At 46.6% G+C, this 17,277-nt stretch overlaps 1 protein-coding gene and 2 long non-coding RNA genes across 9 annotated transcripts in view; 1 reads left to right on the top strand and 2 right to left on the bottom strand.

Moving 5' to 3' along the window:
- The window catches only part of PDPR (pyruvate dehydrogenase phosphatase regulatory subunit), a 39,155-nt gene extending 29,463 nt beyond the window's left edge, over nt 1–9,692 (top strand). For 6 of the 7 annotated variants that reach the window (XM_036441019.2, XM_036441015.2, XM_045582686.1 and 3 more), the window contains 8 exons: nt 516–671; nt 836–969; nt 1,312–1,460; nt 1,916–2,028; nt 3,297–3,391; nt 4,667–4,756; nt 7,213–7,395; nt 9,176–9,692. In XM_036441019.2, the coding sequence (XP_036296912.1) occupies nt 516–671; nt 836–969; nt 1,312–1,460; nt 1,916–2,028; nt 3,297–3,391; nt 4,667–4,756; nt 7,213–7,395; nt 9,176–9,580 (1,325 nt within the window). In that variant the 3' untranslated portion in view covers nt 9,581–9,692. The remainder of the gene's footprint in view (nt 1–515; nt 672–835; nt 970–1,311; nt 1,461–1,915; nt 2,029–3,296; nt 3,392–4,666; nt 4,757–7,212; nt 7,396–9,175) is intronic. The other variant, XM_036441018.2, reaches the window with a different exon arrangement.
- LOC118720751 lies at nt 3,292–7,813 on the bottom strand. The gene is made up of 2 exons (XR_004988529.2): nt 7,428–7,813; nt 3,292–4,822 (listed from the first exon to the last, which is right to left on the bottom strand). It is a non-coding gene; the product is annotated as an uncharacterized LOC118720751 (long non-coding RNA).
- Nucleotides 9,693–11,339: 1,647 nt separating the features above from the next.
- On the bottom strand, nt 11,340–14,530 carry LOC118720752. Its single transcript, XR_004988530.2, has 2 exons — nt 14,340–14,530; nt 11,340–13,310 (listed from the first exon to the last, which is right to left on the bottom strand). It is a non-coding gene; the product is annotated as an uncharacterized LOC118720752 (long non-coding RNA).
- Nucleotides 14,531–17,277: the final 2,747 nt, after the last annotated feature.

Genomic DNA, 17,277 nt, shown 5'->3' with positions numbered 1-17,277 from the left:
CCTGACCCTAACTTGTTATGTGAATGATGTCACTGGGACAATACTGTGGAAGCCGTCAGCTTTCAGAGCTACCAAATGAGGTGTGCTGTGACCTTTCACTTCAGACATGGGTCAGCATTACAGAGGAAATGTCTGTAATGGGTCTGAGATCCCAACAGCACAGGAACTGTAAAGAATCAAGTGCCATTTTTTCACACTTGTAATCACTTGTGACCTTCGATATCTCCTTCCTCTCTCCTACAGAGCTAACAAAGTTTAGATCTACTTACGGATTTGGAACCATAATTGCGAACAGGAATGTAGAGTTGTCATGTGCCTCACAGCTATATAACTGAAGGGGTGACACCAGCTCTTGATACTTTTCTTTCTCCTGGAACATGCCTGTTATATTGGGTGCCGAATGGCAAGTTATGCTGTGTTAGCCTGGAAAGATGCTCTTTTGAATGGGAGCAACTGGGTAGTGTGCACTCAGCTCCCTGGCGTGGGCTTTCATGGACTGTTCTCCTCGGTTCTAGCTCTGCTGTACGATTTGAAGGTTCCTCGTTGGGACTTCCAGACCGGGAGGCAGTTACGCACATCCCCTCTCTACGACCGGCTGGACGCACAAGGAGCCCGGTGGATGGAGAAGCATGGATTCGAGAGGCCCAAGTACTTTGTGCCGCCAGGCAAGGGTAAAGAGGCGCATTCTCATTTTTGTTCACTTTTTTCGCTTTTAGAATACAGTTTATTTTTAAATGTATAGAGTTAGAATGTGTTCCTGGAAGAATAAATAATAAAACCTAACTATACAGGAGACTCCCCAATATAAATCTTCCGTTGTTTTTCTGGTCCGCAGACCTCCTGGCTTTGGAGCAGAGCAAGACTTTCTATAAGCCGGACTGGTTTGACATTGTGGAGTCTGAAGTCAAGTGCTGTAAGGAAGCCGTGTGTGTCATTGACATGTCCTCTTTCACAAAGTTTGAAATAACAGTAAGTAATTGGAAGCCAATATAACAGATTAGGAGACGGTGCCTCCTTTTTTCATCTCTCTCTTTAAAACAGATTCTGTAAGAACTCTGGTATATTTTAATATCATATCTTCATTACAACATTTTTCTGAATTCTTAGATCTTTGATTCTGATTTTTAATCTGCTTACAGAGACCCATTTATCATTTGAACCAACAGCTAGCTTTCTCTGGTGCTTCTTACAGTGATGTAAATCTGAAAATATTGTTGCAGTGAATTTTTGTAGCAAGTCACATTGCTCATGAGGCCGTGTTACCAGCCAGATGTTCTTGTGCTTTCTCTGCTTCATGTCTTAACTCTGCAGTCCACCGGAGATCAGGCCTTAGAAACGCTGCAGTACCTCTTCTCCAATGACCTTGACGTGCCCGTGGGCCACATCGTGCATACCGGCATGCTCAATGAGGGTGGAGGATATGAGAATGACTGCAGCATAGCGCGCCTGAACAAGCGCAGGTGAGGTCAGCTGCCGCCCTGGCTCCCTCCGGCACTGGTCGCCAGGTTCTGTGACAGAGCAGAGCACCAGCTCCCCCAGGAGCCCTGAGTCATACCAAGGACAGAACCACCTCACTGCCTTTTGGCCAGTTCATTAGCAGTCCAGTACAAAAAAAAAAGTCACCAGAAAGAAAGAAAAATTCACCAGATTATACAAAACTGGATGTGGAAGATTAGTTATCCTACTGGGAGAAGACGTCTTATCTTGTATTAGTAAGTCTGTAGAGTGACAGAAGTCAGTCTTCTGCTTGTCCTTACATGATGTCCCCTCAGGCCCCATGCTCCTGGCCCTCTGAAGGCTAAGAGCTCATTGGCCAGTATTCTACCCACTGCTTTGACACCAGCTCAGAACTTGATTGCTTCCCGATCCTCTTCTCTGCCGCCTGGTTTTGATTGCTTGTGGGTCTCACTTTCAGTTTCTTCATGATTTCTCCGACCGACCAGCAGGTCCACTGTTGGGCCTGGCTTAAGAAGCACATGCGGCTGGACAGCGACCTGATCCTGGAGGACGTCACCTGGAAGTACACGGGTACTTCTCTCCGGGCCTGGGGAGCTGACCCAGATCTGTCAGGACTAGGAGCGTGGCAGAGGCTCATGGTTATAGAGAATTGGTCTCTGGGACTTCCCGAGTCTTTTAAGGGAAATGTGGAATGAGTTCTTCAGTTACTGTTTTGTTCACCGCTACGTCCCCTGCAGCCAGCATGTTAGGAGTGTGAATATTTGTTGAGTGAATGAATAAATAATTTTTATTTTCTCTAGTTTTCTAGATTAAGTAATTTTAAAGCATTTTTATATTTATTATCTAAGTATTATTTTCCTCAAAAATTTTCCTTAGCTTCTTTTTTTAATGAGTGAATAATTTTTAAAAATATGTTTTTATTGATTTCAGATTGAGGGAGAGGGGGAGAGAGAATCTTTGATCGGCTGCCTCTTGCATGCCCCCTACTGGGGATTGAGCCCCACACCCAGGCATGTGCCCTGACTGGAAATTGAACCCTGACTTCCTGATTCATAGGTTGACGCTCAACCACAGGACCACACCGGCTGGGCAGAGTGAATGATTGTTAAGGGTGACTTACATTTCCTGCCTGTTTCAGGGTTCAGTCGGGGGAGCAGCCCTCCTCTAATGCCAGCCCACCCACCTTCTAGGTGTAACTCCTCCCTCCCCCCACTTAACCCACTGCTCCTGCCCGCCATTCCAGCAGGCCCTCATTCTCAGTTCATGGTAGCAGCAAACATTACAAACTCTTGCTACCAGATTGGCAAACTACAGGATCTCATTGAACCAGAGTTGTTTTGTGGCTGAAAGAAGATAGTTAAAGTGTACTTAGTGCAGGCTGCTGTCACAGATCCAGAGGGATTGGGCAGCTCTCCTGTCCTGATTTGGGAGGGGGCTCTCCCATCATGTAGCCACACTGGGGAGATGAAGGGAATGGCAAGTATGCAGGAGAGTATGTCCAGGCCTAGAGGTGGGCTCCTGTCTCACTGGCCAGGACGTGGTCTCATGCTCCCATCTGACTGCAGAGGCGGCCATGGAATGTTGCCTTCCCGTGTCCTTAGGGAAAGGAAACACAAGAGTTAGTTCTTATGCCAGCAGTCAGCAGCTGCAGGTAGCAGGCCTGTCAGGAGAGGTGTATTTGTCAGAATCGGGTGCCCTTGGACAGCCTAAGCAAAGGGATGCTCTTGTGGTCTTGCCACCCAGGCCTGGTTATAGGTGAGCAAGCCCACAACAGACCTTTCCCATTGGCTCAGCTGTTTCCCTGGAGCGGCCAGACATCGCTTGTTCTTTCTATTTAGCCCTCAATCTGATTGGTCCTCGAGCTGTGGATGTGCTGTCCGAGTTGTCCTATGCCCCGATAACTCCAGATCACTTCCCAAGCCTCTTTTGCAAGGTGAGTGCCAGTAAGTTTCTAGTTTTTGAATGGGCAGGGAATATCTTTGAAGAGATTGCAATTGCATGTTCTTACTATGGCAGTAATACCCACAAAATGTGTTGATTTATTAATAAAATGACAGAATAAATTCACTTACTTTTCACCCTTCAAGGTCTCCTTATTTAATAAGCATTAGGATATATTTGAGGTGGATTTAACTTCTCTGAATATCAGTTCTATACATTCATTGCTTTCTATAACAGCAGATTCTACGTTACAGGATTATAAAACGCCAGTGAGGGTCAGGTCCCTTCTCTCCAGCAGCTCCTCTCTCCCCCATGCCTAGAGGCAGAGCAGCTTTTGTGTATGTGGCATCTTCAGGTATTATAATAAGTGGTGTAGGTGAATTCCTAAACAACTTACATAAGATTCTTTCTTATACTTGGCAACTATAGCAGAGTGAAACATTATAACTGAACAAAAAAGACATTACTGCGTCCTCTCGAAGTGGTTGATTTGAGGTCCAAATGGAGAAATGTTTTGGTCAGCCTGCAACAAGCAGGTTGGGGACAGTTATCAAAGGAGGCTTTTTGATGTTCAAACCAAAATTGAGATCCACCTACTAATTGATTTTAGTTTTCCTTTTTCTCTGTGGCAGAGTGAAAGCCACAGAAAACTCACTGTTAACCATTACCAACTCCTTCAGTGTCTTTGCTTTTTTAAATTTTTATTGAACCCAGAATCTTCAGTCTACAGGCTGATGCTCTACCCATTGAGCAAAACCAGCTAGGGTTGTCTTTGCTTCTTGATGATTGATCCATCGTGTGTGCCTGCAGAGCACCATGTGATGCCGAACTTCCTGTGGAAAGTTCGCTTTAGTGCCACGTGGGACAAGCACTTTCCTTCACAGGAACAGGAATTGAGACAGAGGTAACGGAGCTGCTGTGAACACGTTTTGAACATCAGACCCCAGGATAGCAGGTGAACCGTGTTCTCGGCACCAGCATTTTTTTGTGGGCAGGTGCCTAGGACTGTCTGCCGAGTGCCCTGGAGGAGACTCCTGGTCTTCAGCAGCTTGGCTAGCACTCCTGATACTCAGAGAGAGGATATTGTAAAGGCTTTGTTCCATTCCTAATGACCTGGAGACCTGAAAACAGATCATTCTGAGGATGAAATTCTTCCATTCACATGTCTCTTTTAGGGTCAGAGGGTGCACAGCCAAGGAGAGGGGTTTGCCTCAGACCCCATCCACTTCCCTTGGAGTTCTGACACTGTGTCCCTTTGCTTCCACAGGAGATGAGTGTGGGCTATGCCAACGGGATCCGGGTGATGAGCATGACCCACACAGGAGAGCCGGGCTTCATGCTGTACATCCCCATAGAGGTGAGAAGCAAGGACGGTGTGCTGGTCCCACACGCTGAGCACTGGCAGGGGTAGAGCCTGTTGTGCCTGGGTAATTGAATAAGCTGCGTTAAAGACATTTTAGCATGTTTAACTAAGGTATTTACTTTTTTAAAAAAATAGATATGTTCACATGGTTTTAAAAAACCCCAAACCAAAATACTCATTTCCATTTGACCAGTTTCTTCTATGTGATCTTAATTTTTTTGTCATGTCAGAAATTTTTGTGAATATGGAAGTTCAAAGACATATTTTAACCCTCTTTAGACTCTCAGAAGCATGTTGTTGTTCATTTAAAAAAAAAAAAGTTTCTATTGATTTCAGGGAGAAAGGGAGAGAGAGTTAGAAACATTAGTGACGAGAATCATCGATCGGCTGCCTCCTTCATGCCCCACATTGGGATCCAGCCACAACCCAGTATGTGCCCTGACCATGAATCAGACCGTGACCTCCTGGTTCCTAAGTCGATGCTCAACCACTGAGGCATGCCAGCTGGGCATTTGTTTTGTTTTTCTTAACAATTTACCATAGAGATCTTTTTCCTATGAGTATTTAAAGAGAAAGAGCTTCCTCTTTCTTTTCTCATAGTGGCATATTATTCCATGCTATAGTTGAATCATTTATTTAACCAGCCTGGTACTAATAGACATTTATGGTGTTTCTAGTTCTTTTACTATTATAAAAATTTGGCAGTGTACAAGAGTGTGCCAACACACGGAGGTGTCAAACTTTAAGATGCAAAGCAGTTGGTCAGTGCAGCTTTAGTTTTGTGTGTGTGTGTGTGTGTGTGTGTGTGTGTGTGTGAGAGAGAGAGAGAGAGAGAGAGAGAGAGAGAGAGAGAGAGACACTGAGCAACTTTTCAAAACCATCTCTAAATAAAAGCCCACCCACCTGCAGGGCCTGCATAGTTCTGCCTGCCCATTTTCCACTTGTTCTTTTCTGATCTAATGCAACAAGTCTTATCTACCTCCCTCCCTCCCTGCTAGTCTCTGAACATGCCAGCTTGCTCCTGCCTCAGGGCCTTGACTTGCTGTTCTTTCCTTTGGCGCCCCTTCTATCAGACAGATACTCCCAACCTCTTGGCCATACTGCTTCAGGTCAGATTCACATGCCACCTTCTTGATGAGACCTTATTTAAAGTTGCAATCCCAAGCCTGCTGGCATGGCTCAGTGGTTAAGTGTCGATCTATGAACCAGGAGGTTGCAGTTCAATTCCCAGTAGGCACATTCCCGGGCCATGGGCTCGATCCCCACTGTGAATATGCAGGAGGCAGGCAGTCAGCGATTCTCTCATGATTGATGATTCTCTCTCCCTTTCTCTCTGAAATCAATAAAAATAAAAAATAAAGCTGTAACCCCACCCTCAACACCAGTTCTCCCTCTCCACCTTTCCCGATTTAGTTTTCTCCATAATAAAATATATACATATTTTTTTCTTTTTTTTTTTTTTTTTTTTTTTTTTTTTTTTTTTTTCCGTCCCTGCCCCCGCCCCGCCTCCATATTTTTTTCTTTTATTAATTGGATTACCTGTTTAAATGTGTTTCCTGAGGGCAGGCATATTTGTCTTTTAAGTTTTATATTCTCAGCACTTTGGCGAGATACTTGGCATGTAGTGAATGCTGTTTGAGTAAATGTTCTGGCCCTATCCTTTGTCCATTTTTGTATTGAATTATTGGTGCTTTTACCAGTTCCTTGGCATTCTCTGAATCTAACAGTCCTTGCTGTAGAGCTGTACATTTTTTTTTTGTTGCCAATTTGTCTTTTGATTTGTGTTTTTGTATGTAGAAGGATTTTTAAAAATTTACTTTTTATTATGGAAAATGTTTCATCTATTGCAGAAATTCTATTTTTATATAGTTACGTTGGTTAGTCTTTGTGGAAGGGGCTTCCCCACTCCCGGGCTAGTTTTTCCATTTTCCTTCTAGTGCCTTTATGTTAGTTGCCATTTACGGGTTTGTGGTTTCTTTTATATTTAAATGCTCCATCCCCTCACAGTGTCTCTTGGTGCACTTTATGAGGTACAGCTCAAACTGTATTTTTCCACCTGGATAACCAGTTGATTTGAGATTCTACCTTTGACAGAGACTAAGTGCATTTGGGTTTATTTCTGGACTCTTTTACTCTGTTCTGTCAGTCTATTCAGATCCAAGATTACAGTTTTAATTATTCATTATTGCATATTTTAATGTCTGTAGGTACTTAACCTCTCTCATAGCTTAGAAATGAATGTTGCTTTCATGGAGCTTACGTCTGCATTAAGGGTGACCCTGGCTCCTTACTCCTGGGCTGCAGCACTTTGGTTTGTTGATGAGACATCCTGAGAATTTTATACAACCCCTCGCCATCCAGATTAACAGTGTCAGCCATCAGGCACGGCACACACTCCAGGTTGAAATCTGAAGATCTGCTGCTTACTACCCTTCCATCTTTCCCTCTAGTATGCCCTACATGTCTACAATGAAGTGATGAGTGTTGGGCAGAAATACGGAATCCGGAATGCTGGGTATTATGCTCTTCGTAGTCTCCGAATTGAGAAGTTTTTTGCCTTCTGGGGTCAGGATTTGAATACCCTCACCACCCCCCTGGAATGTGGACGAGAGTCTCGGGTGAAATTAGATAAGGTACTGTGTCCATGCGCACTCCTGTCACTCACCTGCCCGTGCAGGGATCTGTGTTAGAGCAGGCAGCGGCTGATGTGGAAGGAAAGGGTGGAATCCTGAGACCTTGAAGATAGCATCAGTGAACTGTGATGATTAGGATGTCCTTAGAATGATTAGTATATCTGTGAGATAAAACATCTTAATATGAGAACAAGAAACCAACAGCACCTGTATTCAGCACTTTGTTCTCTTTTAGACTGAGTGTTTCTGGGGAAGTTTTTCTGAGTAGAATGTAGGGACACATGAACATGCCATGATTATTTGTACAAATTAGTTACCTTCCATTCAACTGCCTAATTTTTGGTTTCAAAGTATTTTATGAACATGATTTTTAAAAATATATATATTTTATTGATATTTTACAGAGAGGAAGAGAGAGAGAGAGAGAGCTAGAAACGTCGATGAGAAAGAAACATCGACCAACTGCCTCTTGCACACCCCCTACCAGGATGTGCCCACAACCAATGTACATGCCCTTGACCGGAATCGAACCTGGGACCTTTCAGTCCGCAGACCGACGCTCTACCACTGAGCCAAACCGGTTTCGGCTGAACATGATTTTTAAAAGTCAGTACTGAAGAGAATGTTGGGTGAATTATCTTCTCCATCTCTGAACCCCACCTGTCTCACTGCCACCTTTATCAGTTTCTTGTCTCTCTTAGAATTTGTGTGTTTTGAACCAACGAGTATTTATTGACCTCAGCAAAAAATAAATAAATAATAAAAATGAGGGTAAAATAAGGGCATGGAAGTAACAGGAGAGTCTGGGCTGCCTTCGCTGAGGCCTCAGCCCAGAATGAGCTGCCGCTGCCTATTGCTCCCTTGGTTGCACGTCTCATGGAGTCCCTTAGAGGTGAGGGGCCGTGTGCCGGGGACGGGGGTTGAGGAAGGGAATGGCACTGGTGTGCTCCTTCGCCACTTTTTCCCTTTTTTATTTTTAATCCTCACCCGAGGATATTTTCCATTGATATTTTGTTAGCATGGAAGAGAGAGGGAAAGACTGTGAGAAGCACATTGATTGGTTGCCTCCTGCATGAATCCTGACCAGGGCCTAGGCCAAGGAGGAGCCTGCAACCAAGGTACGTTCCCTTGATCAGAATCAAACCCGGGACCCTTCAGTCCAAAGGCCGATGTTCTATCTACTGAGCAAAACCGGATAGGGCCCCTGGCCACTTTTCTAACCTAGATGGTTGGATACTACATCTTTGCTATATTAGCAGTCATTCCCTACCAGTATAGATCTACAGTATTCTTTTTAAGAAATTATAGATAACAATTTTTCTGATATAAAATGAATATTCATTGTAGAAAATAGAATATCAAGAAAATTAAAGTCATTCATAGTTTATTTTATCCTGCTCTTGTTTTTGTACGTATGCATATATAAACATGCATGCATTGAATACAGATATATATGCATGGACTTTTTGTTGGAATTATATAAAAACGCTGTTTTTTTCTAAAATATTCCAGCAAGTGTTTTTGGAATATTGATTTTTCTTCCTAAATATTTTATGTCGTCTTGTTGAAATCGGTGTTTATAAAATAGAAAACAAACATGGGTACCTGTGTGACAAAAGTTCTCTGAAGGCGTCTTCTGTGTGAATGCCGTTTTTCACACGGTGGGCAGCACGTCCCCACAGCCTGCGGTGGGGTGGGGGAGCGCTGCCCTCCACCAGTGACCCAGGGCCCCTCCTCGGTGCTGCTCGTGAGGTGGCTCAGTGTTGCCTTCCTTCCCCAGGGGGTGGACTTCATCGGTCGAGAGGCCCTGCTGCAGCAGAGGCAGAACGGAGTGTACAAGCGCCTGGCTATGTTCGTCTTGGACGACCACGACACAGACCTGGACCTCTGGCCGTGGTGGGGAGAGCCCATCTACCGGAACGGGCTGTACGCGGGCAAGACCACCAGCAGTGCCTACAGCTACACCCTGGAGCGCCACGTGTGCCTGGGCTTCGTGCACCATTTCTCCGAGAACACCGGGGAGGAGCAGGTGGTGACAGCAGACTTCGTCAACCGGGGAGAGTACGAGATTGACATCGCAGGACAGCGGTTCCAGGCCAAGGCCCGGCTCTACCCGGTCGCCTCCCTCTACACCCACAAGCGCCGGAAGGAAGACGTGGAGCTAAGTGACTTGCATGGGAAGTAATGCCAGGCAGTCTCATCGTCTCAGCCTGTCCTGACCCCGTCCCTCTTCTCGATTTAACCTTTACCTTCCATCTCTTACCGCCGTGATATCATTTTAAACTTTCTGCTTTGCAGCCTCTTGTCCTTTCATCTCTTCCTCCCTGTTGCAGTTTCCCATCTCCTCCCACTCAGTCTGGGCTGTTTGTCCCATCCGTCCACCCAACTCAGACTGCCCTGGGGACAGGAGCAAGCCCCTTGTAGAAGTGGGTGTGGTGGCAGGCTGTCACATGCTGTGTCGGGAAACCAGGGAGCTGGGGGTGAGCAGGCCAGAGTCCATCTCCGTGGCGCCAGGTGTCCTCAGAGCTGCCTGTTCGCTGTGATGAGTTGCTGTGGGCTTGTGACGGCCCTGAGGCAGTTTGTATCAGGCGGCTGCGCTCCTGGTCCTGTGCTGTGGGTTGGCACAGTGACACCTCTAGCAAGATGACCATCTACCTCACATGAGAGGCATCAGGCGGGCTGCGGAGATAAAGTTAAGCTGGCATTATTCCCAGCCTCCCCAACAACTAGTTCTCGAACTTAGGGCCAGGGCCACCGCCTATAATTTTCTTCATCGCTTGTTAATCTCTGTAATGAGGGGGCTTTGCTTGTTTGAGTAAGCAAGCAAGCCACAGTATTTGAAAGGGAAAACCACATTGCTTTTTCCAGACGAGAAGGGTCTTAACCACAGAACGTACCAACACCAAACAGTGTCGCTTTCTCTTCCTGTCCCTTCGGCAGCAGGCTCATTAGCTCAGCCAACATTTCTCCCCCTAGGAGGGAGGGGAAGGCAGGGCAGCCACATACTGAGTTCAAGAGGACTGGACTGCCAAGTTCTGCTCCCTCGGGCACAGCACAGAGCCACAGCTGACTCACGTGGGTGCTGAGTGAGGAGGGGTATGTGTGTGATTGCTTTCCACATCCTCTCAAATAGAAAGTGACTTGGAGCCTCCAAGAGGGTCATGCACAGTTAAGAAGTGTGTCTCGTTTAAGGGTGAAAAATTGAGTGACATCAGATTATACTAGTCATCCCAACACTAAATTCTTTTTTTTAAATATGTTTTTATTTCAGAGAGAAATGGAGAGGGAGAGAGAAAAAAACATCAGTGATGAGAGAATCATTGATCAGCTGCCTCCTGGGGATTGAGCCTGGCATGTGCCCTTGACAGTAATCGAACCTGGGACCCTTCAGTCCACAGGTGGAAGCCAAACCAGCTAGGGCCCAACACTTAATTTTTAATTTCCCCTTTTTAAGCTGATTTCTTAAAAGCATAAACTGCTGCTAGAGATGTAACTAACTGCAGCCTTTGTTGTACTGGCATCGTAAATGCATTAGCTCTGCTAGGTCTGTAAGACTAGTAAGGAAGGTGCTCCAGGTGCCAGCCTGCTCTGGCTGCTATTTACCCCCTAATCAGACAGTCTGCTTCCAGGCATGTCTTGCCATTTCCCCAGCAAGTGCCCACCTTTTTAGAAGGTCTTAGCTGACTGATTAAGGGAGCATGTGACTAGAATTGCTTGGAAGGCCTTGCTATTCTGGTGCAAATGTGTATTTGATGGCTGGGAGATGTTGCTCCTAGGCACAGAGTGAAAGGAGAGGTGTGCCAACGCAGAGTAAGCAGCAGGAGCAGACTGGCCCAAGAAGATGGAAACGTGCTAGAGGGCTTACAGGTAGTACACGCTCTGCACCGTTCCAAAATCACCTTTTCTAGTGACGCATAAATTTCACCCTGTCCATAGTAGAGGTGGGCACTTCACAGTCCATCCTTGAAGCCTCTGTTCAAATGCAGGCAGTGTGAATTTGGTAGTTTTCTCCATTTGGTCCTAAATCTGAAGGGGTTGACTGACTCCCACCTCTAGCACAACTGACAATCACACCTCATTTGTGTCATTTCCATCTCTGGGGCAGGGGGGCCCCAAGTGTGTGTGTGACAACTCACCTCTAGGGATTCCAGGGGTTCCGGGCTCCTGTGAGGGGGTGGATGGACTTTAAGATGGTTGGCACTTTTCTCCTCTGAGCCTCTGGGGGGGCTCTGCACTCTCCTCTGTCAGCATGTTCCGCTGAGGGAACTTTAACCTGAAACACAGGTGTGTCAGCCTCAAACAGAGGGAGACCCGGGGTTGCAAGCCTCCTGTGTGCCTCCTCCCTTGAGACAGCTTCTAAGGCCTCCGGTTTTGGCACGGCCACGGTGGTTGACTTAAAGCGTGTTATCAGAAAGGTTCCCATCTGTGATTCTGTCACTGAAGTCTAATTCAGAGTTTTAAGAAAAAGGGACAAATGTACCTGCTGGATAACCTGTTTGATGCCCTTTACCTTGTGACGTAGTCCCACCTGCATGAGCATGAGCAGGACATGCTGCTGGAGACACAAAGGGACAACTCCCACCACAGTGCTCGTGCTCTCCTGGGGAGTCCCTGAACCCCCAACTCTGGGCAATGCCATTCAGGCTAGGGCCAAAGACCACTTAGCCCAGTGGTCAACCTGCTTCCCTTTGGCCCAAAGATCCCATTTCTGCAGGAGTGGAGCACAGTGACAGAGACGACTCGCTGCCCTGATTTCTGACTCACGGACACTTGCTGAAATCTGTCCTCACCATCCTTTTAGACCCTGAGGCAGGTAAGGGGGGCTCTTCTGCGACCTGTGGTCCTGGTTCTGACCTGGAAGGCTGTGTCCAGTAGGAGAGCTCACTGGCCTGCTTTCAGGGGTTAGCTGCCAGGTTCATTTTTATCTCTGGCTCCTGTGCAGTGTAGGCAGCAAGGATCCTCCTTAGTATCTAAGGCTTACTACTAAAGAATAGCCCCTTAGCCCGGTCCCTTACAAACTGACATTAGCAGCATTTTATCAGCACGATATAGGGGCAATTTCCTTGTGAGGAAAGAATTTTCATCTCACAGCATGTCTAGGCACATGGGTCAGGAGCAGCACAGTTGAGTGGAAGAAATGGTAGGTGAGACAGTAAGATGTTCCCCGAATCAACTAGGACATCCAATTGTAAGTTGTACTATGGCCATACCACCCTGAACGCGCCCGATCTTGTCGAATTTTAAGTTGTAAGCTGTAGTTCTATAAGTCAGCACCCCCGCACCACCCCCCGCCTCCACTGTAAGGTGCTGAGTTGTAAGGCTCCTTCATCGTCAGTGTGGGGCTCACATGTGCAGTCCCTCATCACTAACAAATGCACTATTTTCCAAGAGGACTATTTTTGTATGTGTTTGCCTTCTCTTTGTCCACTACACACCAGGGTTGTTTCTTCATAATATGATTCTTGGCTTCTCTGAACAATGTCCTTGGAGAATTACACATTTCTCACGGGCCATTTTCCCCATGGTATTTAGACGCAGCTATTTTCATCCTTTGCAGTCCTTTTCTGCCTGCTCTTGTCTGTCTCTCAAGGACAGAAATTACAAGCGGTGGAAGGATATCTTTAGCACCTGTTTCGCAAGCTCTCAGCCAGGAATCCCCTTGCACACCAAGAACTGGGGCTTGGAGCACATCTTTCCTCCCGCCAGTTCTCGTGCCTTACACTCCAGAGTGTCCCCCGGCGGGGGGAGGCCAAGGTAACGCCATTTCAGGCTGAGGTCCCATCGCCCGCTCACCCCTCCTTCCCCAGAACGGGCGGGTGTGGGGAGAGGCTGCCCAGCCCGTCTCAGTGAGGGGTTCTCCAGCAGCACAGCTCACACCTCCTCTCCGGTCCACTCTCCCCATGTTCAAAGCGCCTCTGTAATGACTGTAAAGTGCCACAGCTCACTGTCCGCATCTGTAAACGTGCCGTCCTGTCCAGCCCTCTCTGTCCCTTTGTTGTGCAGCGCTAGCATGTGGTCCTGTGTGGCCCTGAAGCCATTTGAGGAACTTAGGTAAATGGGATCTTCTCTCAAGGGCCCTGGTCACAGGCCCACAGGGTGACCGAGCCTTTCTGCCCCCATGAACATGGTATTATCAAGCCGGAATTCAGTTGTTTTTCTTTTCATATTACCAGGTTTATACAATAAATGAATAAACAAACATTTTAATTACTCTTGCCATGTCTGAAATATTCTTCATCTGTGTTTGCCATCACAAAAGATAGACATCACACATAAAACTGTTGATTCCTGTGTTACCAAATGCAAAACAGAATGTGGAAGCCGAGGTGCGGTAGATACAGGCGTTCTGTCCCTCCCTGCGGGCTGGCCTGGCTCTGAGAGAAAGCCTCCGTTCCTCCCCAAGTTACTGCCTGCCCCTGGGTTCGACATCCTGCCTTACAACTGACTTCATGCTAGAAACCTGGCACTTTATGTATCACTCACATGTCACCCTGGGAAGAGAAGCAGCCAGCGATCTTGTACTGTACTCAGCTACCATCAGAATTTAGTCACCAGACTTTAATCTGTTTATCCAAGTATTCTCTGAGGAGCCACATCTGGGAATCCACAGGTAACAGGACTATAACAATTCATCTTATATTCTAAACCTCCTTTAATTTCCAGATTCATTATTGACCTTTTTTTTTTTTTTTTTTTTTTTAAACAACACACACAACATCCCACAGGCTAGTGGCTGATTTCAAAAGAGGAGTTCCAGAAATAACTTGCACAGTGACATTTCTGGAATGTTGGAAAAGCCTCCCAAAGTGACTGCTTTGAGGAAGATACTCTCAAATTACATGTACTTTCTTCTTACTATGGTGTACAATACACTTCATCTATTTCGTCAAGTCATTCTAGGGAAAAAGCAGCCCAGTGAACTGAGTGTGAGGACAAAGACTTACCTTCCAGCTCCTCCACCAAACGAAAGGCCAGCAGAGTTCATTCCTGCCAGGACGTAGTAGCCCTTAACCAAAGGGGACTCGCCCATGATGCACCTCATGTCTGGCGCGAAGGTCTCGGGGCAGTTGACCAACTTCACAATCTCCAGCGTCTCCAGGTCTGGCATCCTACGCAGGAGGGAGCTCAACAGGGGCTCTGAGCAAGAAAAACAGCCAGACAGAGTCCTCAGCTCAGGGAATTCAAACCTCCAGCTCCTCACACTTCCTAACTCCTCCCCTCCTTTCATAAAATCTCTGGGAAGAGGTTTCTCAGAAGAGCAACGGGGCCGTTTATCAGAGAGCAGAGCCCTTGCTGGGATTACGGAGCACGCCGCCGAGGTGCCTGGCCTGCAGACTGACACAGAAGATGCTGTGGGAGAGCAAACACGTTACAGATAAGGGTCTCAAAGGGCTTGGCGCTCAAGCTCTCGGGGAGCCCGAGGGAGATGCCATGAAGGGCAGGCCCCCTCAGCTGACATGGCTGCCAGGACAGATGCTCAGTCTGTTTTAAAGAGAGTCCATCATCTGGGAGCAGTCCAGTGGGCAGTGGTCACAGACGACACCAGACTGTGGAGCTGGCTGGTGGGTAAGTTTGATATTTCTCATAAGAAAGTAGGTTTACATTTGTGAGTATGTAAAACACAGAGTTTATTCTTATTTACTTACTAGAGGCCCGGTACACGAAATTTGTGCACTTGAGAGTCCCTCAATTCGGCCAGTGCCCTCTCATCTTGGGGGATGTCAGACAGCCGTGGAGGAAGGAGAGGCTCCCGCTACTGCCGCTGCCTTCTGGCTGAGCAACGCTCCCCCTGTGGGAGCACACCGACCTCCAGGGGACGGCTCCTGCATCGAGGGTCTGCCCTCTGGTGGTCAGTGTGCGTCACAGTGACCATTTGGTCGATTTGCTATTAGCCTTTTATTATGTAGGATTTGAATTATAACTGTAAACCTACTTTTGCCTACACCTGTATTTTAAAAAGATATTAAAGATGGAGGGAAATTCTTCATATCTTTTGTATTTGTAAATGCACAAGTGCTTCCAGGGTCCGGCGAGGGGAAACCAGTTCACCTGGGAGGAGGGAGGAGGCCCCGAAGCTCCACAGGGGAGCAGTGCAGGTTTCCCCGTGGGAGTCTCCAGCCACACAGGACAGTGTGCCCCGACATCGGGTTACTTTGTCCCTAAATAATCTTAAGTCTCTACACTAAAAAGTCCCGAGATAAAAGGTAAATAAGAAAACCAGAGATCCCGCTATTGCTGCTGACTTATCTGACCAGCACAGTTGACAAAATACTGGCATTCGATCTGTCCTTTATCTGTCTCCACACCAGTCACTTCACCTTTTTTGGTCATCACGTGAACAACACTTGTCCGGTCATAGATCTGAACCCCTGTCCAAGGTAAAGAAAGGGCTGGGCTTTGCTCCTCAGATGGTCCACAATTAAGGCAACTGCAGCAGACTCTCAACTCATCAGAAATACTGAAAAGGCCAGGTCAAAGCTTTCATTTTAAAAAACAAAACACTCCTAGGGACCACACCCTGAGACTGTAAATGAGATTTCTCTGAGGTTAAAAATGGCTGGCAAATTTAATAAGGGACTTGAGTGCACAATTCGATTCCAGGGGCAGGAAGAAAAGTTCAAATAGGAGAGCTTACATCCTATCTACCACATCATGAGTCAGTTCACTCAAAGTGCTCAGCACCATGGACACTGAGGTGTCCTCCCCTCATTCACTCAGACCCAGGACATGATCCAAGTGTGGATCAAGTCCCCAAGGAGTCTACTAACCTTGGACCCCTCAGTCCCACGGGGATTGGGAAGGGGGGGGGGGGAGAAACCTCTGAAGTCTGAAGGGTACTAAGTCAGCACATTGAATGTCTATTTGGAGAACTGAAATTTCAGAGTTTGGTGTTTAAATACAGTCTGTTTACCAGAGTAGTCCAATGACTTGTGGCTAACACAGCCTGAATTTCAGACAAAGGGTTCAAAATTCATTTTCTGCTCACTACCCTAGATTACATATAGCAGAGTACCTCTCTCTCTCTTTATATATATATATATATATATAGAATGTGTGTGTGTGTGTGTGTGTTCCTTTTAACCCATTAAATAATTTTTTATAAATGTATTATCACTTATTTGGAAAAACTACTCAACTCCCTGAATCTGAGTTTCTTCAGCTATAAAAAAATGACCCCTCATCCTGACCAGTTTGGCTCAGTGGATAGTGTCGGCCTGCAGACTCAAGAGTCCCAGGTTTGATTCCGGTCAAGGGCATGTACTTTGGTTGCAGGCACATCTCCAGTGGCGGGTGTGCAGGAGGCAGCTGATCAATGTTTCTCTCGCATTGATGTTTCTGACTATCCCTCTCCCTTCTTCTCTGTAAAAAATATCAATAAAATATATTTTTTTAAAAAGAATGACCCTTAATATAAGATCCTGGACAATATGGAATACTTTCCAAAGATTATAAAAGCTATTATGTTTCCTCTCTCATTCACTTGACAAAAGTCACACTGAGATTGAAGCACTGCCGACACTAACATCACAGTTGGGGTGAGGACGGGGGTCATCTGCTGAGTCCGATTAGCAGGTAGTGAACGAACATCTCGAGTAAATGGACTGTTTTCAGAGGAAAAGCAGGTGACATCTTCCCTTAAACCTAGGGGCACGAATGTCACTTCATCCTTATTTCATCCCAACAGCAGTCCGTGAGTGAAGTGACATGGCAGGCGCCTGCCCAGCTGCGGGACAGGAGGCCTCTCCTCCTGGGCCCGTCACCTTTCCCTGCGCCACTGGTGAACGACCACGATGTGGAACTGAGGCTGATCCCTTCTCCCTCAGCTGGCTTCCTCACTGCCCATGAGGACCGAGGAGAAGTCGGCCTATAAGGGTTCCAGAT

The sequence above is a fragment of the Pipistrellus kuhlii genome, unplaced genomic scaffold (genome assembly GCF_014108245.1).
Source record: "Pipistrellus kuhlii isolate mPipKuh1 unplaced genomic scaffold, mPipKuh1.p scaffold_m20_p_17, whole genome shotgun sequence".
NCBI lineage: Eukaryota > Metazoa > Chordata > Mammalia > Chiroptera > Vespertilionidae > Pipistrellus > Pipistrellus kuhlii.
Note: the sequence above shows the minus strand (reverse complement) of the source record. Positions and strands in the feature narration are given on the sequence as shown.